The sequence below is a fragment of the Gorilla gorilla genome, chromosome 18, assembly GCF_029281585.2.
Source record: "Gorilla gorilla gorilla isolate KB3781 chromosome 18, NHGRI_mGorGor1-v2.1_pri, whole genome shotgun sequence".
NCBI lineage: Eukaryota > Metazoa > Chordata > Mammalia > Primates > Hominidae > Gorilla > Gorilla gorilla.
This window is the reverse complement of record NC_073242.2, coordinates 7,840,367-7,868,187: the sequence shown is the minus strand read 5'-3', so window position 1 is coordinate 7,868,187 and position 27,821 is coordinate 7,840,367. Positions and strand designations below refer to the sequence as shown.

Here is a 27,821-nt window from a genome sequence, read left to right as displayed (position 1 = left end):
TGTGGACTGGCAAAGTGAAAATATGCTGTAAGGGTGGCTCACATCTGTAATCCCAGCACTTTGGGAGGCTGAGGTGGGAGGATCGCTTGAGGCCAGGAGTTTGAGACCAGCCTGGGCAACATAGCGAGACCTCATCTCTACAAAAATGAAAAAAATCAGCTGGATGTGGTGGCACACCCATGGAGTTCCAGCTATTTGGGGGAGCTGAGGTGGGAGGATCCCTTGAGCCCAGGAGGTGGAGGCTGCAGTGAGCTGTCATTGTGCCATTGAACCCCAGCCTGGGCGACAGCAAGACCTGTCTCAAAAAAAAAAAAAAAAAGAAAAGAAAAAAAGAAAAAAAAAGATGCTGTAAGCAGGATGTCTTGGGACGCTGGAGAAAATAATGGATAGGAGGCTCGAGGCAGATACTAATATTTTGAAGGAAGAAGCGAGGAGAGTAAAGGAGCAGGGCTTGCCAATCTCCCTGCAGTCTTTCTCTGTGGACACTGGGGCAGACAAATTCAAGGAGAGCAGGAAGTACAAAGTGGGTGGCTGTCTCTGCTGTTTGATCTTTCCTCACCCCATGAGTCACTTCTGTGGAACCCTAGCACTTCATGGGACATGGTTTGTGAACTCCATGGGGGCAAAAAGAACTCCAGACTAAGGGTCATATATTTGGACTCTGTCCCACCCCTGCCCCGATCTTGGGCAAGTCTCTGAAGGTATCTGCCCAGAGCGTCCTCCTTTACAGTTGGACTCACGAGGGCCCTTGGCAACTCCACAGTCCTCTGAGTCCATGTAGAAGTGCTTTGGAAAGAGACAGGGCTGAAGAAACAAAATCAGGGCATTTGGTTGGTGATGGAGAGAGGAGAGAGGGACTGAGCCTGGGCCTGCCCTGAGGCTGTGGGGCTGGTGGGAACTGCTGGAAAGCTGGCCCCCCGAGAAAGGCTGGTGGCAGAGGGGCTGGTGGGAGAAGCAGGATTGTTGTGTGTTGTGCTTGGCCTGGGTGTGAGTGGGGCTGGGGCCTTCCCATGGTCTCTGGGCAGAGTTGGGGCCTGCTATTCCTGTGCCCTGACGTCAGTCCCGGGCCTGGCCTGGCCGGAGCCGGGGTGGCCACCCTGGCAGCAGCACATACAGTGCGGTACTTCATGTCCCAGGATAGACCAAGACTCATCTTACTGGGGATTCACCTCTCCAGGGTGTCCTGGGTCCTCTGCGGCTTCCCTGCTCCAGGGCCAATAGGGTGCTTCGGCAAGAAGCAAGGGAGGTGGGAAAGACACCGGCCTTGATTTCCCAGGATTGAAGTGAGATGTCGTGCGATGGAAGTGAGTGTAATCGGAGGCTCCCACACCTCTGTCTGCGCCTCCAAGAGGAGAACTGGGTCCAGTGGCACAGCTGCTTCCTGGGGACTGAGCTCTGGGGCCCAATGGGACAGCTTGTTTCATTGAGAGACTTTCTGTTGGAGCAGTTATTTTTAGCCTGGGAGAAAGGTCACAGTGTAAGAAGCCATTATCCTCAGTCCTTTTTACTCCAAATTGTTTAGCAGAAGTTCAGGGGAAGCTCAGCCCAAAGTTGTGAAAACCAGGGAACAGCTTGAATATAAATGTGCATACACATATGCACACACCTTGCTTCCTGCCCAGGGCCCAGGAGTGGAAACACAAAGCAGTGTGAAGGTCATGGTCACGGTGAACCTCCAACATTTGGAACTTTCATCCCCCTTGGGACTGTGTGGCCCTCTCACCTTTACCAGGGAAAACGGCTTTTGAGACTGTCAGAAATGTTATAGGACATCAGACCTAGAGTTCATTCAACTCAGTATCATTATCATCACTATCATTGTCATCATCATTGTCATCATCACTCTCACCATCATCACCATCGTCGTCATCGTCGTCATCACCATCATCATCATCACCACCATTACTGCCATCATCATCATCATCACGATCCTCATCATCAGCACAGTCACCACCATCATCATCACCATCATCATCATCATCACGATCCTCATCAGCACGGTCATCACCATCACCATCATCACCATCATCATCAATATCACGATCCTCATCATCAGCACGGTCATCACCATCATCATCATCACCATCATCATCAATATCATGATCCTCATCATCAGCACGGTCATCACCATCATCATCATCATGATCCTCATCATCGGCACGGTCACCACCATCATCATCACCATCATCATCATCATCACGATCCTCATCATCAGCACAGTCATCAACATCACCATCATCATCATCACGATCCTTATCATCAGCACGGTCATCACCATCATCACCATCATCATCATCATCATCACGATCCTCATCATCAGCACGGTAATCAACATCACCATCATCATCACCATCATCATCATCATGATCCTCATCATCAGCATGGTCATCACCATCATCATTGAAGGACAACAGGAGCCCATGGAAAGGGCTGGATTCCCAGAGGAGAAGCCTTAACTACTGCTGTTCCAAAGGCAAATGCCAGGCCCTAGGAGACCCACCCCAACGTGGGAGCCCACAATGGGGATCCTTAGTGGGGTGGGCCTGCGAGTAGGGAGGGCCTGGGAGCTGAAGCCTGGGGGTCAAGATTATTTGATTTGGTAGTTGCAGTGGTTTGCAACTTTGTGTGTTACCTAAGACCTTTTTTTTTTTTTAATCATGATGCTGGTGCTATACCCTGGATTATTTAAATCAAAACCGCAGAGAAAGGGAAGCATGGGACCAAGAAGCAGGTGATTTCAATATGCAGCCAATGCTGAGAGTCGCTGGCTGAGGGGCAGTTTGTGAGGTAGTGTAGTCCAGCGCTTTTCAGACCGTAATGTGCACAGGAATCACCTGGCCATTTTGTTAAAATGCAGATTCTGATTCAATGGGTCCAGGCTGGGGCTTAAAAGTCTGCGTCTCTAACAGGCTCCCAGGGGATACTGTGGCTCTGAAGTCACATGGCCCAAGCCAGTTATTAGCTGTGTGACATTCAACAAGGGCCTCAATGTCTCTGGTTCCAGACTTCTCATCTGTAAAAATAGGGATATGAGGCTGGGTGTGGTGGCTCACGCCTGTAATCCCAGCACTTTGAGAGGCTGAGGTGGGTGGATCCCTTGAGATCAGGAGTTCAAGACCAGCCTAGCCAACATGGTGAAACCCTGTCTCTACTAAAAATACAAAAATTAACTTAGCATGCACCTGTAATTCCAGCTACTCGGGAGGCTGAGGCAGAAGAATCGCTTGAACCCGGGAGGTGGAGATTACAGTGAACCGAGATCGCGTTCACTGCACTCCAGCCTGGGTGACAGAGTGAGACCTTGTCTCAAAAAAAAAAAAAAAAAAAAAAAAAAAAAAAAAGAAAAGATATGAGTAATACTCATTTTAACAAAACAAATAAGATTAAGAAAATTCAGTATGATGAAGATACTGTTTTATATATAAAGTGCTTAAGCATTGCCTGGCAGGCTGTATCTCAGATATGTACATACAGATGTATGTCATATATATTATACGTATCCTGCTGTTCAGAGGACATTCAGTCTCCTCTGATTAAACCAAGTTCCCACCATCGATTTTTCTGCAGGGGTGGAAGGTGGAGAGATAGAGATGTAGGTGAAGGAGTCAGGACTTACAGGTATGTAGGTGGTGATGAAAGGAGATTAAACTGAGCAACAGTCAGCTCCCTGTCCTGTCCCCCACTAAGGGACCAGGAATTCGTTTTGGTACCCCAATCTAACTGCGGACCTCTTCCAGCACTTTCTGTGGGTCAGGCAGGGTGCCAGGCCCTGGGAACACAGAATTAAATTGGATTCCTGCAAATCAGGAGCCAGGACCAGTACAGAGCTTGAGCCTGGAGAGAAGGCACGTGCAGGCAGGAGCTGAGATTCCAGCAGGAAGGGGTCCCCTGTGCCCCGCTAAGCACAGCATGGCATGGAAGCCTAGACAGGGACTGGGCAGTTCTGGGTTCTGGTCACCCATTAGCTACGTAGTGGTGATGTATCTAGGGCAGGGCAAAGATCTCTGGACTTTCACTAATTCAGCTCTGAAATCTCTCTGACAATCGTAAAGAAGGTTAAATGGCCATGCATATGAAAGTGCTGGGGGAAAAGCTGTATATTTCAATCCACGGGGCTCCTCTATAATAAAAGGCACCAAGCTTCACATCTTTCTGAGTTCGACCGCAGGCTAGCTGTCTATGGGAACTAGTGAGAAAATATTTGCTCCTGATCCCTGGAGGCTGCCCAGCTTTTGGGGAACAAGGGTGGGCACCCTGAGGGAGAAGGGGTACCCCAAGAAGTGGCTTTTCTTTGTGGGAGGGAGAGATGGGAGTAGCAAGTGGTGGCCTGAGAGAGGGGGGTTGTCTGCATCCAGCAGATAGGTGGGGTACTCTTCCTCGGAGAGGGGCCTTGAGAGTCAAGGGAGAACAGGCTGCCTCAGCTGCTCCAAGGCAGGACACCTGTGGTCCCCTCATCTCCATGAGCCTGCAATGTCCCCCATAAACAGACCCTAGCCTGGGGGCAGGGGGCAGAGGGGTGGGCCTAATGGGCCCCATTTTCTTTCTTTCTTTTTTTTTTTTTTTTTTTTGAGATGGAGTCTCACTCTGTCGCCCAGCCTGGAGTGCAGTGGCGCGATCTCGGCTCACTGCAACCTCCACCTCCCGGTTCAAGTCATTCTCCAGCCTCAGCCTCCTGAGTAGCTGGGATTACAGGTGTGTGTCACCACACCCAGCTAATTTTTCATATTTTTAGTAGAGATGGGGTTTCACCATGTTGGCCAGGCTGGTCTCAAACTCCCAACCTCAGGTGATCTGCCTATCTCGACCTCCCAAAGTGCTGGGATTACAGGCATGAGCCACCACACTTAGCCTTTGCTGACCCCATTTTCCAAACATATTAAACTTGATCCTTGACAGAGGTCTCTGGCACAGATGAGGCCACTACTCTTCTCTCTTCCTGGGCCCTTTGCTCTCTGGGTTAAGCTGCAGTCCCTTACAAGGGGATCCCCTTGGAAGGGGTTGGCCAGAGCCTTCGGGAAGCCAGGCCCGGCCTGTTTTGGATATCTCCTCCTCAGGCCATGTACCCTCTAATCTAAGGTAGGGAGGCCAGCAAATGCCTGCCCTTACTGGGACAGGGTTAGATGTGTGACTTAATAAGGTTGAGAGCCACAAGTAATCCCTTAAGCACTGTGCTGTGTAACCTAAGATTATCCGGCCTGCAAACACCTGTTTTCACTCCTTCGCTGAGAGCAGTATTAAAAGCCTGCTGGTTAATGACGGTAGGAACTGCCATGAGGTGGGGTGCACAAGCATTTGTCCCTTCTTGGAAGCATCTCCAAGGTTGAGCCCGGCTGCACACGCCCGTGAGCAAGGTTGAGGGACTGGAAGGGCTCGCCCAACTTTCCCTCCATATACAGTCATCAGGACCAAGCCCGGAAGCTTGAAGGTCAGGGCCAGGGTCACGGTGGGGGAGCGGTTCTCGGGTTAGCACAGCTGCTCACTTCGTTAGTGATGGACAACGGGTCAGTCCTTTAACTCCCTGATCCACAGTTTCCACATCTTAGGAGGGAGGCATTATAACACCTATTCTGCTCCCTACGCACGAGGTAGTCCTGAAGACCCAGGTTGGTAGGCGTAACACTGCACACCAGGCCAACACCACATCCCAGAAGACGGGAGCTAGGTTATTGTAGACTCTTGAGAAACAGAGCCGGTGCCAACCCTGTGAAACTGACCAATCATGTTCTAATCATTTAGAACTGCAAGTCTCCGCGTCGGGTGGCACAGAAGATGTTGGCAATTTGTTGGAGAATCATTTCTCTGCTGGAGACGCAAGTCTAGAGGAGAAAGAAAGGGCGCTTTATGCAGACACAGCCCCTCAAGACAAGAAACTGCTCCTTCACCACCCAGATGGCAGGGAGGCTGAGAGCCCCGAGAAGACCCCCGCGTCTGCCGCCAGCCCGGGCCCCGATCCTGAAGCCAGCCTCTCCAATGCCTCAGCCACAGAGTCACCTCCATCTGGGGAAAGGGACGACAGGGACGCTGGGGGGCCTGGGGAGGAAAAGAATGGCCCACCAGTGGCAAGCGCCCTCCCTCCAGGAGGGGCCAAGGGGCCTGTGGAAGAGGAGTGGCCGGAGCCCAGTTCTGGAGAGGGACAAGGAGAGGAGGAGACTGGGCTTGGGCTCCCCACAGAGGGAACTGCCAGTGGAGAGGCAGGAGGACAGGCTGGGGGCCATGAACTCCCCGAGGAAGTCCAGGAGGTCCAAGGGGACAGCCTGGTGCAGGGAGCACTGGCAGGGACAGCAGAGCCAAAGGCAGAGGGGGCCTCTCCTCACTCAGAGGGTGATGGGGTCGGCCCACTGAACGCAGAGGCCGAGGGCAGCCCTGGGCCTGGCGAGGAGCCTACAGTGCCAGAGGGAGCCCCTGACGTCGCAGCTGTTGGGGGAGAGTCGGAGCCAGATATTGACACACAAGCCAGTGAGGGCACCGAGGACCAGGGGGAGCCCGGCCCAGCTGCAGAGGCCAGTGCAGAGCCTGGGGGCGCCCAAAGCGTCAAGGCAGGGGACACTGAGGAGAGCCAGGCCCCAGAGATGACTGAGGAGGACACAGATGAAGCCTCCTCTGAAGAGGAAAGTGGTGATGGAAGTGGAAGCGAGGAAGAAGGAGGAGTTCCCTCCGAAGAGGAGTCCGAAGAGGACAGCGGCGATGGGGCTAGCTCAGAAGAAGCAGAGGGCACCTCCGAGGAGGCCACGGAGCCCCAGGAGGCTGGGGAGCCCCAGGAAGCCAGGGAGCCCCAGGAAGGCGGGGATCTCCAGGAAGCCGAGGAGCCCCAGGAAGGCAGGGATCCCCAGGAAGCTGAGGAGCCCCAGGAAGGTGGGGATCCCCAGGAAGCCAGGGAGCCCCAGGAAGCCAGGGAACCCCAGGAAGGTGCAGAGCTTCAGGAAGCCACAGGAACCACAAGTCACAGGGACAGAGGGGCCCAGCCTGGCCCGGAGGAATTGAATAAAGAGTCCATGGGCAGTGAGACCCTGGACATGAAGGCAGAGGAGCCTGAGGAGGGACATCAGGGGAGGGAGAGTCCCATCATTGCTGCCCAGGGTAGGAATTAATTCCCTAACAGCAACCCCGTCCCTTGGCCAGCTGCATTCTCCCTGGAAGTCTTGTATGTAGGGGACAGGCAGGGACAGAAGGTGGCAGAGGATGGCAGGCCCTTTTCAGGGTCCCGGCCTGGGGAGGTGGCTTCAGGCTGTGCATTGGCCACTGGCCTCCAGTTTGGAGGGGCCAGTGAGAGGGGTCAGAGGGGCCCTGCTACTTCTGAATCAGGGGCCCCAGAACCTCCCCTTAGGGTCCCTGATGCGCCGTAGCCTATGCCAGTGCCTCAGCCTAAAGGAGCAGTGAGCTAATGGAATGATCGGTGCCCCGGGGCCAGCGGGTGGAGGGACGTGCAGGGAATGGATGGGGGTGGGTTGGGAACTTCCCTGGTGATTCTCTTAGTGGGCTAGGACTGGGGTCTCCCCTTGAAGACTAGGCTGTAGGAAGCATTGCAGAACCAGGACTGAGGGGTCAGGATCATGAGATGAGAACTCAGGCTGTGACCACTGTTGACTCTCAAGTGCCCACCTAAAGCAGCCAAAGCTGCCCTCAAAGGGCTGGGGGCCAGGAGCAGAGGGGGAAGGGCCGGGCTAAGTTCTCGGGCAGTGTGAGAATTGCAGCCAATACGAGGGTCGGTCAGGCACCTTCATGGCTGCATCTGCTTAGTACATGGACTTAGACCAGGAGTGGGGCTTTCAGGGTAGAGGTCGAGGTCAAGTCTTCACTCTCCAAGATGGCTTCCCCACAGGCTTCGTTGAAGAATTAATTTACATACTTTTTTTTTTTTTTTGAGACAAGGTCTCACTCTGTCACCCAGGCTGGGGTGCAGTCGTGCAGTCATAGCTCACTGCAGCTTCTAACTCCTGAGCTCAAGTGCTCAAGTGCTCAAGCGATCCTCCCACCTCAGCCTCCTGAGTAGCTGGGACTACAGGCATGCACTATCACGCTAGGCTGCCTGCCTAGAGCCCCTCACTGGCTCCCATTGCTCTTGGGATGAAACCCAAAGCCCTGTGGAAGGTCCTGTCCGGTCAGCCCTGAGGACCTCAGCAGCTCCCCAGCACCCAGGCCTCCCCAGCTGCAGCCAGACACCCCTTCTCCTGCTTCTTGCTAAATAAGGCTCGTCTGGGGCTTTTGCAGAACGCTTCTCTCCACTGGTCACCTAACTCACTCCCCCAGCAGAGACCTGGGGAGGCCTTCTCTGACTGTGCTGCTGAGACCACTGGTGCAGGCACACTCCTGAGCCCCACTTAGCTTTCAGAATGTTTCCTTCTGTGGCCACCTCATCATCTGTAATGATTACATTTTATTAATTATTTTTATTATTTTTGAGACAGGGTCTCCCTCTTTTGCCCAGGCTGGAGTTCAAGCCAAAAGGCATTCTCCTACCTACCCCTAAAGCCTCCTGAGATGTTTGATGTTTTAATTTTTTAATTTTTTAAGATAGGATCTTGCTCTGTGACCTAGGCTGGAGTGCAGTGGGGTGATCATGGCTCACTGCAGCCTTGACCTCCTGAGCTGAGAGAATCCTCCTGTCTCAGCTTCCTGAGCTGAGAGAATCCTCCTGTCTCAGCTTACTGAGCTGAGACTATGGGTGTGCACCACTGCTTGGAAAGTTTTTTTTTGGTAGAGATGGGGTCTTGCTATGTTGCCTAGGCTGGTCTCCAACTTTTGGGCTCCAGTGATCATCCCATCTGGGCCTCCTAAAGTGCTAGGATTACAGGTGTGAGCCACTGCACTCGGCCCTAGCGTTACTTTAAAGACTATCATCTCTGACTCCACTGGACTAAGAGCAGCTGCCTAAGGAGTTGTGCCTGTTCTGGGCACCACTGTATTCCCAGCATGATGCTCAGTGCCTGGCGTGGCGAAGGTGTTCAATGCATATTTGTTGAATATATGAAATAAATAGATAAGAAGGTTTCTGCAGGTTGAGCTGTGGACCAGCTCCCCAAATGCGAATACACTGCACATGGAACTTCATAGAGTTTGGATGATGAAATTCCTTCCTAAAGGCAGAGCTCAGTCCAGTGTAACTTGGCAAGACCCTGCTGAGCCCCTGCTCGAGGCCCAGCCCTCGTCTGCTGTGCCGGGGCGCAGAGCTCAGCTGGCTGTTAGCTTTCTCTCACTTGGCTGTCTGCTTCTCTCCACAGAAGAGACGGAGGATGCAAATGAAGAAGCCCCATTGAGGGACCGCTCCCACATCGAGAAGACCCTCATGCTGAATGAGGACAAGCCATCCGATGACTACTCTGGTAACCAGGGGAGGGAGATATGCCCAGGGCCGGGAGAGCCCGGCCGCCAGGGCCCAGGCAGACTCCTGGAGGCTCCTGAGAGCCAGGACATGCCGGGGCTGTATCTTGGAGGCCAGGGCTGTATCTTGGAGGCCGGGGCTGTATCTTAGAGGCCGGGGCTGTATCTTGGAGGCTGGGGCTGTATCTTGGAGGCCGGAGGGGACGTTGGGGAAGAGGAGAGCCCTGAAGGTGGGAGGCTTCGTGGAGGAGGCTCTGTGAGCAAGGTCCAAGCTTTGGGGTTCCAGGTGGGCACAGAGTAGGAAGGGCCATCCAAGTAGACGGCCTGGTGTGGGCGAATCCAGTGCGGCCCCATGCTGTGCTGGTGCCATCTCCTTCGCTGTGATTTTTAGTTTATAAAGCCATTTCATGTGTGCTGTTTCATTTTATCTTTGAAACCCAAGGATTGCAGCAGGGCTTGTCTCCTCTTAATCAGTGAGCCACCTAACTGGAGCTCAGGCTAGCAGCGATTTGCTCCTGGCGCACGGCTAGAGGGTGGCGGATCGAGGGGTAGAGTCTCGCTAGCCTGACTCGTCACCCCATAGGCCTTCCCACTGTGGGTTCCCAGCAGGGAGCTTCCTCTTAGAAAGAGGCCACCTGGGTTATCTGACCCCACCCCTCCCAGGAGTGTCTGGGAGTAACGCCCGGGCCAGGGTGCCGTTCCGTGGGCCTGCTGGGTGCTGGGCCTCTTTGCCTTCTAAGCCTCAGGGAGCACACACAGAGGTGGGCAACAGAGATGGAATTCTCATCCACCAAAGAAAGCACTTGCAGTGAGGCAGCAGGCCGAGACACGGTTTCAGACACACTACTGAGGTGAGGAAGGAGGAGAGACATTTTAAAAAAACAGCTCAGGCCGGGCACAGTGGCTTATGTCTGTAATTCCAGCACTTTGGGAGGCTGAGGTGGGTGGATCACTTGAGCCCCGGAGTTAGAGGCTGCAGTGAGCTATGATTGCACCACTGCACTCCAGCCTGGGTGACAGAGCAAGATCCTTTCTCTAAAAAAATAAATAAATAATAAAATAAAATAACCAAACAGTTCAGGAAGCTTTAGGGGTGGCTAGGAGAATGCCTTTTCATTTGGAGGTTTCTGCGGGTTGAGATGTGGGCCACCTCCCCAAATGCAAATACATTGCACAGTCGCTGGGCTGCAAACAGCACTTGCTGCCCACCAGGCAGGGGTGGAGCTGCCCTGGGTGGTGAGGCCCCTCCACAATGGAGGAGCTGCCTGGATCGCACCTGCCTGATGCTCTTCCCCCGGCCCTCTCTGTCTCCAGCGGTGCTGCAGCGGCTTCGGAAGATCTACCACTCATCCATCAAGCCTCTGGAGCAGTCCTACAAATACAATGAGCTCCGGCAGCATGAGATCACAGGTAGGGCTTGAGATAACAGGTAGGGCTTGAGATTACAGGTACGGCGCAGGCCTGTCGGCGGGGCCACACTGCTGACCAGCCTGGACTCTCCCGGTACCCACACAGGTTCAGGAGCTCGTTCATGATGTGTGCAAGGACTTGTGGGTCTGGGTCTGGGCTCCCCCCGGGAGTTGGAAAGGACGACACCTCCATCACGGAACTACCCTTTCACCAGCACGGCGCGATGCTTTACCAGGGTGTTACAGATGCATTTTGGTTTTAAGCCTTTATGCTTCAGTCATGCACATTTGAGTTTTCAAAGGCGATGATGCCTATTTCAATCCCTCCTGTGCTCCAGAGGCCACAGGTGCCCCCTGTCTACTCATGGGTGGTGCCTGAGTCCTCTGATCACTCCATTCCTTCCCCTCCTGCTGTTGCCCTTCCCCTCTGCTTCCCTTGGGCCTGGATTCTTTACAAAATTGATTTTCAAAATAATAAAAATAAGACACACTTGTTGCAAAAAATTCAAATAGTGCAGAATAGTATACGTTGAAAAATAAAAATTATATTCTTGACCTCCAGCTGTTTTTTTTTTGAGATGGAGTCTCGCTCTGTCACTCATACTGGAGTGCAGTGGCGTGATCTCGGCTCACTGCAAGCTCTGCCTCCCAGGTTCACGCCATTCTCCTGCCTCAGCCTCCCGAATAGCTGGGACTACAGGCACCTGCCACCACGCCTGGCCAATTTTTTGTATTTTTAGTAGAGATGGGGTTTCACCATGTTAGCCAGGATGGTCTGCATCTCCTGACCTCGTGATCCGCCCGCCTCGGCCTCCCAAAGTGCTGGGATGACAGGCGTGAGCCACCGCGCCAGGCCCTCCTCCAACTTCTTTAATTCGACTCCCAGAGAAACCCATCGTTACAGTGAAGACTTCCAAGCATTTCCTCTTCATGTGTGAGCACATAGATGGATGTCGTTTTTTTGTTTTTACAAACATGGGATCCTGTTAGGTGAGCTGTGTGTGTGGAAACCTCCCTCCTTCCCTCTGACAGCTGTGTGCTCCTCCCCTGCGTGACCACGCCATGCTCTGGAAAACCAGCACCCTCCTGGTGGCTCACGCCTATAATCTCAGTACTTTGGGAGGCAGAGGTGGGAGGACGGCTTGAGCCCAGGAGTTTGAGACCAGCCTGGGCAACATAGTCAGACCTCGTCTCTACAAAAAATACAAAAATTAGGGGCGGGCGTGGTGGCTCACACCTGTAATCCCAGCACTTTGGGAGGCCAAGGTGGGCAGATCATGAGGTCAGGAGTTCGAGACCAGCCCAGCCAACATGGTAAAACCCCGTCTCTATTAAAAATACAAAAATTAGCCCTGCATGGTGGCTGGCGGCTGTAATCCTAGCTACTCAGGAGGGTGAAGCAACAGAATTGTTTGAACCCGGGAGGCAGAGGTTGCAGTGAGTTGAGATTGTGCCACTGCACTCCAGCCTGGGCAACAGAGCAAGACTCCATCTCAAAACAAACAAACAAACAAACAAAACACACACACAAAAATTGGGCCCAGCGTGATGGCTCATAGCACTTTTAAAAACAATCCGATGGCCGGGCACGGTGGCTCACACCTATAGTCCCAGCACTTTGGGAGGCTGAGGCGAGCAGATCCCTTGAGGCCAGGAGTTTGAGACCAGCCTGGCCAACATGGCAAAACCCTGCCTCTACTAAAAATCCAAAAATTGGCTGGGTGTGGTGGTGGGTGCCTATAATCCCAGCTACTGGGGAAGCTGAGGTACAAGAATCACTTGAACTGGGGAGGCAGAGGTTGCAGTGAGCCAAGATTGTGCTGCTGCACTCCAGCCTGGGTGACAGAGCGAGACTCCATCTCAAAAAAAGAAAAAAATAGCTGGACATCGTGGCATGTGCCTGTGGTCCCAGCTACTCAGGAGGCTGAGGCAGGAGGATCATTTGACCCTGGGAGGCAGAGATTGCAGTAAACTGAGATTGCACCAGTGCACTCCAGCCTGGGCGACAGAGTGAGACCCTGTCTCAAAAAAAAAAAAAAAAAAATTGGAACCCTGGAATTAAACATTTTGCTAGTTGTTGCCATATTGTCTCCCATGATACCAATTTGTACTCACAATAACAGTAGATGAGAGTCCTTGTTTCCCAACAGCAATGCAATTTAAAAATGTTACTCATCTTTAAAAAATTTAGCAGTGGTATCTTATTGTTTTTTGAATGAGATTAGAAATCTTTCCCTGTGTTAATTTGGCTGTTTCTATATGATCTCATTTGATGCTCTGGATGGCTGTAAGTGGCCAGGATGTAATAGGGTTTGTATTTTTCCTGCTCTACAGAGGGGAACCTGAGGCCCAGAGACGTGCTGGGTTACCCAGGATCACACAGCTGGAAGCAGGGAATACCCTGTCCCACAGCTACCTGTACTATTTTTTGTAGCCTAGGAGCCAGTTATCGCCCCCCTTTGCAGTGGATGCACAGCTATTGGTATGACCTTGCAGAGCCTCCCGAAGGCTTTCTCTTTCTCTCTTGGCCCTAAGACCCGGAGGCTTGGCCCTCCTAGGAAACTTGTGTGTACAGCAGCAGGGCCAGGAGCTCCAGAGTCCCCAGGGCATGGCGCTTTGCAGGGAGGGCCCGCTTCCTGGCCCCTGCACTCACCTTTTGGACTTGGCTCTTAACTCCTAGTCTCTGGCCAGCTTCCTTGTAACCTCTCCCAGGCTCACCTCCCACCTCCTGCATAGGCCAGCGGTGCCCCCTGCTGTGAGGAGCCGAAACCACAGCACCAGGAAAGGGCCCTGTTTGTGGTTTGTCTCGGAGAACAGGAACATCTAGGGCTCTCCTTGGTGTCGCCTGGGCTGGTGTTAAGAGACCGTGACATCTCTGTGGCTGTAACTGGGGATTCCTGCCGCCCTCTCAGCCTCCTTATCCCTTCCTGGCCCCCAGCCAGGGCTTGACTTCCACAGAGATGTGAGTGTCTCTTGTGTATTCACAGACAGGGAGGGATGGGGCAGGGCCATGGTGTTGCTTTCAGGCAACGTACATGTGCCTGCCATGTATAAGACACCACCTGGTTAGGACTGAGCTTTAGCCTCGGAGAAGGAAGACCAGAGCATCTGAAGGCAAGATACAGAAGAGGAAGCATATGGCACCACTCTCTGTAAAAAGATGGGGGCCGGGTGTGGGGGCTCACGCCTGTAATCCCAGCACTTTGGGAAGCCGAGGCAGGTGGATCACTTGAGGTCAAGAGTTCGAGACCAGCTTGGGCAACATGGTAAAACCCCATCTCTACTAAAAATACAAAAATTAGCCAGGCATGGTGGCATGCACCTGTGGTCCCAGCTGCTTGGGAGGCTGAGGCAGGAGAATGGCTTGAACCCAGGAGGCAGAGGCTGCAGTGAGCTGAGATTGTGCCACTGCACTCTAGCCTGGGGAACAGAGCAAGACTCTGTCTCAAAAAAAAAAAAAAAAAAAAAAAAAGAAGAAGATGGGGAAGGGCTGGGTGCCGGGCTCATGCCTGTAATAGAAGCACTTTGGGAGGCCGAGGTGGGTGGATCCCGTGAGCCCAGGAGTTGGAGACCAGCCTAGGCAACATGGCAAGACCCCATCTCTACTCTAAATACAAAAATGAGCTGGGCTTGGTGGTACATGCCTATAGTCTCAGCTACTCAGGAGGCTGAGGTGGGAGGATTGCTTGAGCCTGGGAGGTTGAGGCTATATGAGCTGTGATCACACCACTGCACTCTGGTCTGGGCGACAGAGTGAGACCCTGTCTCAAAAAAAAAAAAAAAAAAAGATGGGGAATATGATAACTACAAATATTGCTTATATATGCATTAAAATGTCTAAAATAACATGTAAGAAGTCAGCAGTGGTTACCTATTCCAGGGGGTGTTAGGGCTGAGGCAGACTGGGACGGAGATGGGAGATTTTTCACTGTTTACCTTTTTATATTCCCGATCTTTGAACCAAGAAATTAAATAAATTAAAATCATGATAAATAAATGAAACAAAAGGGGAGTGCCTAGTGTTTTTAGGGTGGTCTGCTGGCCTCAGGGAGACGAGTCTGGAGAACTTCAGTGCTGAGTTATGCAGGGCTGGCCCTCTGTGCTGCAGTCCAGAGAAGAGCTGGAAGAGCTGAGGCCTGAAAATCTGCAATAAGACTGACCACACCCCACGTTGAAAGCCTCTCCCCTTCCCTCCCTGTCCGCTGGGTTTGAAAGCACGAGAGTATTCTATTTTTCCTCTTAGGGACCCACCTGGAGTGGCCCTTGCAGGGTCATCTCCCCAACATGGCCTTCGGAAGGACATTGGATGCAGGACCCAAGAATTGCCAGTTCATTGTTTGGTTTTGGGCACTGGCAAATTTGTCATGGACTTTAGAGGCTAGTGTTTGAGAGTGGCCCTAGAAGAGGGTAAGTGCAATGGCTCATACCTGTAATCCCAGCATTTTGGGGAGCCAAGAGAGAAGATTGCTTGAGTCCAGAAGTTTGAGACCAGCCTGAGCAACGCTGCAGGACCCCATCTCTACAAAAAAAAATTTAAAAATTTGCTGGGCATAGTGGTGCATGCCTGTAGTCCTAGCTACTACTTGGGAGGCTGAAGTGGGAGGATTGCTTGAGCCCAGTAATTGTAGTGGGGCACAATTGCACCACTGCATTTCAGCCTGGGCAACGGAGACCCTGATTCTAAACAAAAGAGGACAGAAAGAGAGAGAGAGAGACACTGGCCTCAGAGTCCAGGATTAGGCTGTATTGGGAATTTGGGGAGCCCCAGGCTGGAGGAGAGGAGAGCTGCAGAGGCTGGAGACAGATAGGGTCTGAGTCCAGACCACCCAAGATTATACAAGCTGCTCCACATCCATCCTCCATTCTCAACCCAGATTCTCTCCATGTGGAAGCTCTGTCCTCCTTTCTCTATGGGCTTTTCTCCTCCAGATTTAACCAGGAGACCTCACCCAGAGTGAGTTCGGAGTCAGGGTTTGTTGAATTCACTGAGATCCTTCTTGTGGTGGGGGCAGATGTGCCAAGGATCTGGGCAAGGCCCAAAAGTGACTTCTGTGTCTTTTTACTGGGTGATCACACTTACGTAGCAAGAGAAGCGCCACTGGGGGCTACACACGTCTGATTCATGGAGAATTCCACAACTCAATTGGATGGACGGTGAGATACTTTGGAGTACGGTGCCATACCCCTTGTGTGAACTTTTGTTAGTTTTATTCCATTTCTACTTCCTGTTGCCCACAGATGGAGAGATTACCTCCAAGCCCATGGTACTGTTCCTGGGACCGTGGAGTGTTGGTAAATCTACCATGATAAACTACCTCCTTGGGCTGGAAAATACCCGCTATCAGCTCTATACAGGTAATCAATCTTCTTGTGTGATTGTTGGGATTTGAATGTTGTATGTAAAAGCACCATGAAAATTTAAATCACTGGCCGGACATTATGACTCATGCCTGTAATCCCAGCACTTTGGGAGGCCAAGGCAGTGGATCCCTTGAGGTCATCTGTTTGAGACCAGCCTGGCCAATATGGCAAAAACCCATCTCTACTAAAAAAAAATACAAAAATTAGCTAAGCATGGTGACACGTTCCTGTAATCCCAGCTACTCAGGAACTTGAGACATGAGAATTGCTTGAACCTAGAAGGCAGAGATTGTAGTGAGCTAAGATTGTGCCACTGCACTCCAGCCTGGGTGACAGAGTGAGACGCCGTCTCAAAAAAAAAAAGGAAAGAAAAGTTATGCCACATGCAGGTGTTAAAATACAAAATTTGTAAAAGGCTGGGCATGGTGGCTTTATGCCTATAATCCCAGCACTTTGGGAGGCTGAGGCAGGAGGATCACCTGAGGTCAGGAGTTCGAGACCAGCCTGGCCAACATGGTGAAACCCTGTCTCTACTAAAAATACAAAAAATTAGCTGGGTGTGGTGGCGGGTGCCTGTAGTCCCAGCTACTTGGGAGGCTGAGGCAGCAGAATTGCTTGAACCCAGGAGGCAGAGGTTGCAGTGAGCCAAAATTGCACCACTGCACTCCAGCCTGGGTGACAGAGTGAGACTCTGTCTCACACAAAAAAAAAAAAAAAAAAAGAAAATTTGGAAAAAACAGAAAACAAAAAAAGACTTCTGCACCAATGTCCATAGCAGCATTAGTCACAATAGCCAAAACGTGGAAACCAGTCAAATGTTCATCAGTGGATGAAAGGATCAAGAAAATGTGGTCTGTTCATACATAAATTATTATTATTATTATTATTATTATTTTTATTTTTTTTTTGCTTGAGACCGGAGTTTTATTACTCAAATCAGTCTCCCTGAGCATTTGGGGATCAGAGTTTTTTTTTGTTTTGTTTTTATTTTATTTTATTTTATTTTTTATTGATCATTCTTGGGTGTTTCTCGCAGAGGGGGACCTGGCAGGGTCATAGGACAATAGTGGAAGGAAGGTCAGCAGATAAACAAGTGAACAAAGGTCTCTGGTTTTCCTAGGCAGGGTGTTTGTGTCCCTGGGTACTTGAGATTAGGGAGTGGTGATGACTCTTAACGAGCATGCTGCCTTCAAGCATCTGTTTAGCAAAGCACATCTTGCACCGCCCTTAATCCATTTAACCCTGAGTGGACACAGCACATGTTTCTGAGAGCACAGGGTTGGGGGTAAGGTCATAGATCAACAGGATCCCAAGGCAGAAGAATTTTTCTTAGTACAGAACAAAATGAAAAGTCTCCCATGTCTACCTCCCTCTACACAGACACAGCAACCATCCGATTTCTCAATCTTTTCCCCACCTTTCCCCCCTCTCTATTCCACAAAACCGCCATTGTCATCATGGCCTGTTCTCAATGAGCTGTTGGGTACACCTCCCAGACGGGGTGGTGGCCGGGCAGAGGGGCTCCTCACTTCCCAGCAGGGGCGGCCGGGCAGAGGCGCCCCTCACCTCCCGGACGGGGTGGCTGGCCGGGCGGGGGGCTGACTCCCCCACCTCCCTCCCGGACGGGGCGGCTGGCCGGGCAGATGGGCTCTTCACTTCCCAGCAGGGGCGGCCGGGCAGAGGCGCCCCTCACCTCCCGGACGGGGCGTCTGGCCGGGCGGGGGGCTGACCCCCCCACCTCCCTCCCGGACGGGGCAGCTCGCCGGGTGGGGGGCTGACCCCCCCACCTCCCTCCCGGACGGGGTGGCTGGCCGGGCGGGGGGCTGACCCCCCACCTCCCTCCCTGATGGGGCGTCTGGCTGGGCAGAGGGGCTCCTCACTTCCCAGTAGGGGCGGCCGGGCAGAGGCGTCCCTCACCTCCCGGACGGGGCAGCTGGCCAGGCGGGGGGCTGACCCCCCCACCTCCCTCCCGGACGGGGCGGCTGGCCGGGTGGGGGGCTGACCCCCCCCACCTCCCTCCCAGATGGGGTGGCTGGCCGGGCGGGGGGCTGACCCCCCCACCTCCCTCCTGGGCGGGGCGGCTGGCCGGGCGGGGGGCTGACCCCCCCACCTCCCTCCCGGACGGGGCGGCTGGCCGGGCGGGGGGCTGACTCCCCCACCTCCCTCCTGGACGGGGCGGCTGGCCGGGCAGAGGGGCTCCTCACTTCCCAGTAGGGGCGGCCGGGCAGAGGCGCCCCTCACCTCCCGGACGGGGCGGCTGGCCAGGCGGGGGGCTGACCCCCCCACCTCCCTCCCGGACGGGGCGGCTGGCTGGGCGGGGGGCTGACCGCCCCACCTCCCTCCCGGAAGGGGCGGCTGGCCGGGCAGAGGGGCTCCTCACTTCCCAGTAGGGGCGGCCGGGCAGAGGCGCCCCTCACCTCCCGGACAGGGCAGCTGGCCTGGCGGGGGCTGACCCCCACCTCCCTCCCAGACGGGGTGGCTGCTGGGCGGAGACGCTCCTCACTTCCCAGATGGGGTGGCAGCCGGGCGGAGGGGCTCCTCACTTCTCAGACGGGGCAACTGCCAGGCTGAGGGGCTCCTCACTTCTCAGACGGGGCAGTTGCCAGGCGGAGGGTCTCCTCACTTCTCAGACAGGGTGGCCGGGCAGAGACGCTCCTCACCTCCCAGACGGGGTCGCGGCCGGGCCGAGGCGCTCCTCACATCCCAGACGGGGCGGCAGGGCAGAGGCGCTCCCCACATCTCAGATGATGGGCGGCCGGGCAGAGACGCTCCTGACTTCCTAGATGGGATGGCGGCCGGGCAGAGATGCTCCTCACTTTCCAGACTGGGCAGCCAGGCAGAGGGACTCCTCACATCCCAGACGATGGGCGGCCAGGCAGAGACGCTCCTCACTTCCCAGACGGGGTGGCGTCCGGGCAGAGGCTGCAGTCTCGGCACTTTGGGGGGCCAAGGCAGGCGGCTTGGAGGTGGAGGTTGTAGCGAGCCGAGATCACGCCACTGCACTCCAGCCTGGGCGCCATTGAGCACTGAGTTAACGAGACTCCGTCTGCAATCCCGGCACCTCGGGAGGCCAAGGCTGGCGGATCACTCGCGGTTAGGAGCTGGAGACCAGCCCGGCCAACACAGCGAAACCCCGTCTCCACCAAAAAAATACGAAAACCAGTCAGGCGTGGCGGCACGCGCCTGCAATCGCAGGCACTCGACAGGCTGAGTCAGGAGAATCAGGCAGGGAGGTTGCAGTGAGCCGAGATGGCAGCAGCACAGTCCAGCTTCGGTTCGGCATGAGAGGGAGACCGTGGAAAGAGAGGGAGAGGGTTCGGCATGAGAGGGAGACTGTGGAAAGGGGAGAGGGACCATACATAAATTATTATTCAGCCTTAAAAAGGAATGAAATTCTGATATCTGCTACATGGATGAACCATGAAGACATTATGCTAAAAGAAAGAAGACAGACACAAGAGGACAAATACTGTCTGATTTCACTTATATGACAGTAGGCGGCCGGGCGCGGTGGCTCACGCCTGTAATCCCAGCACTTTGGGAGGCCGAGGTGGGTTGATCACAAGGTCAGGAGTTCAAGACCAGCCTGGCCAAGATGGTGAAACCTCGTCTCTACTAAAAATACAAAAATTAGCTGGGCATGGTGCTGGGCACCTGTAATCCCAGCTACTTGGGAGGCTGAGGAAGGAAAATCGCTTGAACCCGGGGGCGGAGGTTGCAGTGAGCTGAGATCATGCCACTGCACTCCAGCCTGGGCGATAGAGTGAGACTCCGCTCCAAAAAGGAAAAAAAAAAAAAAAAAAAAAAAGAAGGCAAAATCAGAGAGAGAGACGCCAGAGTGGTTGTAACCAGGGACTGGGGGAAGAAGGAATGGGGAATGACTGTTTAATGGATACAGAGTTTTCAGTTGGGAAGATAAAAACATTCTGGAGCTGGATGGTGGCGATGGTTGCACAACAGTGTGAATGTGCTTAATGCCACTGAACTGCATGCTTTAAAATGATTAAAATGGTAAATTTAGGCCAGCAGCAGTGGCCCACACCTGTAATCCCAGCACTTCGGGAGGCCAAGATGGGCAGATCATTAAGGTCAGAAGTTCGAGACCAGCCTGGCCAACACGGTGAAACTCCGTCTCTACTAAAAATACAAAAATTAGCCGGGCATGGTGGCGAGTGCCTGTAATCCCAGCTACTCGGGAGGCTGAGGTGGGAGAATCGCTTGAACCCGGGAGATGGAGGCTGCAGTGAGCTGAGATTGCACCACTGCTTTCCAGCCTGGGTGACAGAGCAAGACTCCATCTCAAAAAGAAAAAAAAGGTAAATTTTATGTTATGTTTGTTTTACCACAATTAAAAGAAAGCCCCAATAGCTTAGCAAACATATCCAATTCTGTTGCAAAAGTCTCCCTGTGACACCAGGCATATACACTTGCTTCTCAGTAGGTCTGTTTCACAGAGATCATGTATTCCTTCACCTCTCACCCCGTGTGCCCAGGCGCTGAACCCACCACCTCTGAGTTCACGGTCCTCATGCACGGGCCTAAGCTGAAAACCATCGAGGGCATCGTCATGGCTGCTGACAGCGCCCGCTCCTTCTCACCCCTTGAGAAGTTTGGCCAGAATTTCCTAGAGAAGCTGATTGGCATTGAGGTTCCCCACAAACTTCTGGAGAGGGTCACTTTTGTGGATACACCAGGCATCATCGAGAACCGCAAGCAGCAAGAAAGAGGTAATTTAGCCCTCATTTCTGAACAGTGTAAGCTCTGTTTCAAAAAATTATTTTTGGCCAGGCATGATGGCTCATGCCTGTGATCCCAACTCTTTGGGAGACCAAGACAGGAGGATCCCTTGAGGCCAGAGGTTCAAGAACAGCCTGAGCAACATAGTGAGACCTCATCTCTACAAAAAAATTTAAACGATAGCCAGGCATGGTGGCATGTGCCTATGGTCCTAGCTACCCAGGAGGCTGAGGTGGGAAGATTGCTTGAGCTGAGGAAGTTGAGGCTGCAGCGAGCCATAATCGTGCCACTGTACTCCAGCCTGGGCAAGAGTGAGACCCTATCTTATATAAATAAATGAATAAGGCTGGGCACAGTGGCTCACACCTGTAATCCCAGCACTCTGGGAGGCCAAGGCAGGTGGATCACTTAAGCCCAGGTGTTCTAGACCAGCTTGGACAACATGGCAAAACCCCACCTCTACAAAAAATATAAAAATTAGGTTGGCATGGTGGCACGTGACTGTAGTCCCAGCTACTCGGGAGGCTGAGTTGGGAGGATTGCTTGAGCCCAGGAGGTCAAGGCTGCAGTGAGCTGTGGTCATGCTACTGCACTCCAGCCTTAGTGACACAGCAAGACTCTGTCTCAGAAAAAAAAAAAGGAAGAAAAGAAAACTACTTTTGACGGTGGTAGGCAGGCAGGGAGAGGAAGTGTGCCCAGTGTTGCCTAAGACCAGGAGAGGCATTCTTAACTTCCACCCCTCTTGTCGTCACTGTGATGCCATCTGGGTTTTGGAGTGCCTGGTGCTCCTACCTCCCCAAGGACTGATTTGGTTTGGAGACGGCAATATTTTCCAAAGTGGGAGCCTAGTCCTCTCTGCAAGCAGCTCTGAGAGGTTCAAGCTGGGGCTCAGTTGTCTTTGGGAGGCCCTGTGTGTCCTGTGTAGCCAAGGGCCTGGACTAATTGGATCCCAGTACCAGTATATTTGACTTCTAGCTAAATTGGGTTTGGTGCTCCTGGGCCTGCTGTAGGTTGAACCTGACCTTCAACTCTTCCTATTCCCAGTTTCTGCTTTTCCAGGGTTGCTTCCCCATAAGCCTTTAGCAGGCTTCTTCAAAGCCCTACTTGCCCTCAGGTAGCAGGGGTATGCTACTGTCTGACTTCACTTACATGAGAGTAGGCAAAATCAGAAAGACAGAAACCAGAGTGGTTTTAACCAGGGGCTGGGGGGAAGGGGAGATGGGCAGTTACTGTTAATGGGTACACAGTTTTCAATTTGGGAAGATGAATAAGTTCCAGAGAGGGATGGCCATGATGGTTGTACAACAGTATGAATGTATTTAATGAACAAGGCTGACAACCAGGCCACAAGACTAGAAGCCAGATCCACCAGGCATGTGGCTATGGAGTAGGCCACTGAGTCCTGCCATGAGGCAAGGCTGTCTGCAGTGAGTCCTGAACAGGGCAGTGCAGGAATGTGTGAGCAGACGGTGGATCTCAGTTTATGGTTACAACTCCAATTGTGGTTATAAATAGATCTTGTAGTAATGATATTAGCAGTAATATTAGAAGCAATTAATAATATTAGTAGTAATATTAGTAATAATATTATAGTATATTTAATTATATTATTATGGTATAATGACATTAGTAGTATTATTAGTAATGTTAATAATGTTAATAATTATAATAGTAAATTGTACCCCTACTACACATTGGATAATTTTATACATTATTGTAAAACAAAAAAAGATTTCAATGTTTTTAAGACAGGTAGTCCTCATCTCCTCAGTTTTCTTATTTGCAAAGAAAACTAGGAAATAAGAAGCTAATGGAATTAAAATGTATTCTGCACCAGCTGTATGACTGGAATTTTAGGTGCTGTCCTATATTTACAGCAACATGGTAATCTTTATATCAGTTCAGATGTTGATATTGTTCTTCTTGTCATTTTGGAGCTAAAAAGGTAGAGCTTAGAGGCATTTAATATACAGCTCGCCAGGGGCAAAGCTCAAATTCTAGTCCAGGTCTCAATGCCAAGCCCACATTCCTTCCCCCTAAATAATGCATTCATTCTTTCATGTTCTTCTAATTCCTCATTTCTCTCCCTCAGCATCTTTGCCATTGCCCCAGATCCTTTTAGACAATAGGACAATCTCCATTTTGAACAGGTATTTAGCTTTCTTGGAAACCTGGATTTCACAGTAGATTAAAATAATGATCAGGTGGGGCGTGGTGGCTCACGCCTATTACCCCAGCACTTTGGGAGGCTGAGGTGGGAGGATTCTTAAACCCGGGAGGTTGAGGCTGCAGTGAGCTATAATCATGCCACTGCACTCCAGCCTGGGTGACAGAGTGAGACCCTGTCTCAAAAAACAAACCAACAAGAAAAACAAGGATCAGGTTGTTCTTGGTTGAAGATTGGCAAGGGACAGGAGATATGCAATTGATTTTTTAATAGTCTGTAGAAACCCAGAAAATCCGTAGCGCTGTTCCTTCTTTCAACCCCCAGAATGATTTAGTTCTGAAAGGAGGTGCGCGGCCTTTGAGGGAGGCATACTCAGTTTGACTTCTCACTTCTGTCTCCCAAAGGCTACCCCTTCAACGACGTGTGCCAGTGGTTCATCGACAGAGCTGACCTCATCTTTGTCGTCTTTGACCCAACAAAGCTGGATGTGGGTCTAGAGCTGGAGATGCTCTTCCGCCAGTTGAAGGGGCGTGAATCCCAGATAAGGATCATCCTGAACAAGGCTGACAATCTGGCCACCCAAATGCTCATGCGGGTTTACGGGGCCCTCTTCTGGAGCTTGGCCCCTCTCATCAATGTCACAGAGCCCCCAAGGGTTTACGTCAGCTCCTTCTGGCCACAAGAGTATAAGCCGGACACCCATCAGGAACTGTTCCTCCAAGAAGAGATCTCCCTCCTAGAAGACCTGAATCAGGTGATCGAGAACAGACTGGAGAACAAGATCGCCTTCATCCGCCAGCATGCCATCCGAGTCCGCATCCACGCCCTCCTGGTTGACCGCTACTTGCAGACTTACAAGGACAAAATGACCTTCTTCAGTGATGGAGAACTGGTCTTTAAGGACATTGTGGAAGATCCCGATAAATTCTACATCTTCAAGACCATCCTGGCAAAGACCAATGTCAGCAAATTTGACCTTCCCAACCGCGAGGCCTATAAGGACTTCTTTGGCATCAATCCCATTTCCAGTTTCAAACTGCTCTCCCAGCAGTGCTCCTACATGGGAGGTTGCTTTCTGGAGAAGATTGAGCGGGCCATCACTCAGGAGCTTCCGGGCCTCCTGGGTAGCCTCGGGCTCGGGAAGAATCCAGGTGCTCTCAACTGTGACAAAACAGGGTGTAGCGAAACACCAAAAAATCGCTACAGGAAGCACTAGGTGGTGTCGCGGTTCTTGGGTTCCTGTTGGTGAATCAGCTTGTGTCCTAACTGTCTGAGAAGTCCTGGTTTATTAACCCTTTGAGCCACACTGGCAGGAATTATTACACAGTGGAGAGTTGGGAGTTCATTGAGGCCAGGGGTCGGGGCAGGTGTGTGGTTCTAGGGAGGAGAGTGGAAACTGTGAATTCCTGTGTGCTTGTCTTGTTGCTTCAATGAGGAGGCCTGATTGAGGCAAGTCAGCCTCCACCTGCTTTTCCTGGGTCCTGTCTTGGAAGGACAGAGAGCAGCTAAATTCTAGTGTATCTTAAATCAGTGAGGGTCAAATAAGCTAAAAGCAGCTGAAATTCCTTTGTTCCCTGTGAGCTGGGAGAACAGCGAAGGCCTGAGTCGTAGAGATTGTCAGGTCCATTTTGGCTTCTTTCCACACCCACAGTCTCGCGTTTGTTCTCCAGCCCTCGGCTGCCTCTTAACTTTGGGTTGACTTTCAACAGTGAACAGTCTCTTGGGTCTGAATATACCTGGGTTTGTTTTTGTTTTTTTGAGATGGAGTCTCGCTCTGTCGGCCAGGTTGGAGTGCAGTGGTGCAATCTCAGCTCACTGCAACCTCCCCCTCCTGGGTTCAAGCGATTCTCCTGCCTCAGCCTCCTGAGTAGCTGAGATTATAGGCCTACCACCGTGCCCAGCCAATTTTTGCATTTTTAGTAGAAATGGGACTTCACCATGTTGCCCAGGCTGGCCTCGAACTCCTGACCTCAAGTGATCGACCCGCCTCGGCCTCCCAAAGTGCTGGGATTACAGGCATGAGCTGCCGCACCCGGCCTCCACCTGGGTTTTGAGCCAATCCCCCGGACTTGCTCCTGGTTTCCTCAAGGGGTGGGGCAGTGGTTTAGGACACTCGACAACTAAGAACAGGAGTTCCCAGGAAGGACAAGGATCTGCCTCCCCCACTGCCACTTCTCTGATGTGTTCCTCAAAGCTGGCTCGAGGGCTCGATCCCTTTATCGGACCCAGGAGGGGACTGGTTGGTGTATCCAGGTAATTTACTCTTGGAAGTGACTGTAGTGAAGGTCGTGGAAGGGCTCAGAGGGTTAATTGGTTTGCAGTGTGTCTTTGTCTATTGCATGTCTTGGAAAACTCAGATCCCAAAGGCACTGGGTTTCAGAGAGGACAGTGGAGACCTTGCTCCTTTTCCTTAGGCCGCCAGTCTCTCAAATTTCAGAGGAGGCTGTTTCCACAACTCCCCTGTGGAAACACTTGGCAGCGGAGTTGCTCCTTCGCAGTTTCCACACCATGGCTTTTCCTTTCCTTTCTTCTCCATTCCCTGATGCATCAACACTTAAAACTTGGAGCAATTTCCTAGGAGTCAGAACCAGCACCAGCCACTCGGTGTCGGTGGCCACCAAGACCTTCCCGCCTGACCTTGATGCAGATGTCCACTGAACACACCGCAGGAAAGCCAGGGCCTTCAATACCAATAAGTGTGAATATGTGTGTATGTTGTCCAAGAGAGATTAGGGAGATCACATAGACTCTAGGGAGTAGAGAACTTGTAACAGTCTTGCAAGGCTAGCATGCACGGCTCCGCAGCAGGTGGTGGGGAGCAGAGGGGCAGGCCCTGCAGGGGAGAAGCAGCCTTTGGATGGTGAAATGTGCATGGTGCACAGTCTGTACATGCCCACGAGACCCAGCCCGGGCTGCCTCGAGGGGCTCCTTTGTGCACAGCCAGCCGCTTCTCTTGGGAACAAGCTGTCCTGGGGGCCTTACCCACGAGGCAGGAGTCAGGATGCACCAGCTCAGCACCAGGAAGTCATCCTGGACCAGAAGGACAGTGGAAAGGCAGGCAGAGGGAGAGGCACTCTGAGGTCAGGCAGGGTAAGCCAGTTGGCAGTCAGGTTAGGTCTATGCGGAGAACCTCGAGTTAGGAATTCCCGGTTCTCAGAATTGTTATCACTCTGGTGCATGCTGTCACAGGGGCCGTTGCATTTGGCTTTGTGGAGGGCCTGGACCCTTCCACAAGAACACCCGAGGTTCCAGGGCACTCGGGACAATGTTTCCAAGGAAAGAGTCGACCAGGAAAGAACAGTGAGTTCTGCAAGGGGCATCCACGGAGCCTGTGATAGGGGCTGATGAGATGGAATCTGTCCTGGACTTTTCTTCTCATTAACCACCCTCCGCAAACCCCAGAACCCCTCGCCTCATGTCTGTACCGTCTGCCCTCTTGGGGGATGGGCCCTCCCACTTTCCCCTGCCTGCTCCTCCATGCTGTGAGCTGCTTTGGCAGATCTGTTTTTCTGTGTAGTCAGGGGAAAAACAAACAAAAATGCACAACTGTGTGGGCATTGTCATAGCTGTTGGTGTCACCACTGCTTTGGGGGAAATGGCTGGGATGAGGCTAATACATTCATGCAATATTTATATTTTCAGGGGGCTGCGTTATCAGCATGCTCTCCCTGCCTTGGGCTTTTCTTTCCGTCATGTTTTCCTTTTCGTGTTCCTTCTCTGACTTCTCTTGTCTCTGCTGCGCACAGGCCTGCCCATCAGTCAGTACAGATACTCAGTGTCTGGTTTCTGGCCAGCTCCGTGGAGGGGGCTTTAAGCAGAATTCTGACTCTTTGGGGTGGGGGATTAGGAACTGGGGGAAACTTAATGATCCAGAGATTCCCCCAAGAGGAGTGTCTGGAAGGATCTGTGCCTGGACAGTGGCTGAACCTTTCCAGTGTTCTTTTGGTTCTGATTTCATCAGTCTCAATAAAGTTCCGATCTCTCTTTAACACCGCGTGCTTTCTCATGGTCTCCAGCTAGGTTACTCTCTTCATCCTCCTTTTATCTGGTAGAGTTAACTCATGTGTAAGTTTCTTGGGGAGAGACTGGAAATTAAGAAATTGCCCATCCTTGTGTTAGCTGGATGCCCCAGGACCTTTTTTGGGGCTGAGGCTGAGTTGCTCTCTCAGCCGCCCAGGAAGGCATGGTGTCCTGTGAAACTTAAAGAACTGCTCTCTCCTCAGCACCTCAATGCTTCATTCCCCTGGGCATCCACGCAGCTGCCTTAGATAACTGTGGGCTCCAGTGGAGGAGGGCACAAAGGTTTCCTGAATGGTAAGGCTGCCACCTCCCCTTGGCCTCACCAGAAAGTGTTCTCCTCCTCCACGAAGTGTGGACTTGAGCCTCCCGCTTGGGCTTGTCTTTAGAGAAACCTGAACGCGTCCTTGACTCCCTGAGCCCTTTCTATCACATTTTGCTGTTTCTAGTGTCCTCTTCAGAGCAGAGGTCGTTTAATTTTTATGTTTTACTTCTGGGGTCTTCGAAGGAGTTTCACATCTTGCTTGAGAACAGGTTTTTTGTTGTTTTCTTTTTTTTTTTTTTTTTGAGACGGAGTCTCACTCTGTCGCTCAGGCTGGAGTGCAGTGGCGCAATCTCGGCTCACTGCAAGCTCCGCCCCCTAGGTTCACGCCATTCTCCTGCCTCAGCCTTTCGAGTAGCTGGGACTACAGGCGCCCGCCACCACGCCCGGCTAATTTTTTGTATTTTTAGTAGAGACGGGGTTTCACTATGTTAGCCAGGATGATCTCGATCTCCTGACCTCGTGATCTGCCCATCTTGGCCTCCCAAAG

At 52.3% G+C, this 27,821-nt stretch overlaps 1 protein-coding gene across 6 annotated transcripts in view; it reads left to right on the top strand.

Annotated features, from left to right (window-relative positions):
• Positions 1-26,981, top strand: part of SRL (sarcalumenin) — a 67,739-nt gene extending 40,758 nt beyond the window's left edge. For 4 of the 6 annotated variants that reach the window (XM_055365158.2, XM_063699974.1, XM_055365157.2 and 1 more), the window contains 5 exons: positions 9,219-9,320; positions 10,633-10,728; positions 15,966-16,082; positions 20,582-20,815; positions 23,397-26,981. In XM_055365158.2, coding sequence (XP_055221133.1) covers positions 9,219-9,320; positions 10,633-10,728; positions 15,966-16,082; positions 20,582-20,815; positions 23,397-24,208 — 1,361 coding nt within the window. In that variant the 3' untranslated portion in view covers positions 24,209-26,981. Of the gene's footprint in view, positions 1-5,736; positions 7,078-9,218; positions 9,321-10,632; positions 10,729-15,965; positions 16,083-20,581; positions 20,816-23,396 lie in introns of all 6 variants that reach the window. The other 2 variants (XM_055365155.2, XM_055365154.2) reach the window with 2 other exon arrangements.
• The last annotated feature ends 840 nt before the right edge of the window (positions 26,982-27,821 follow it).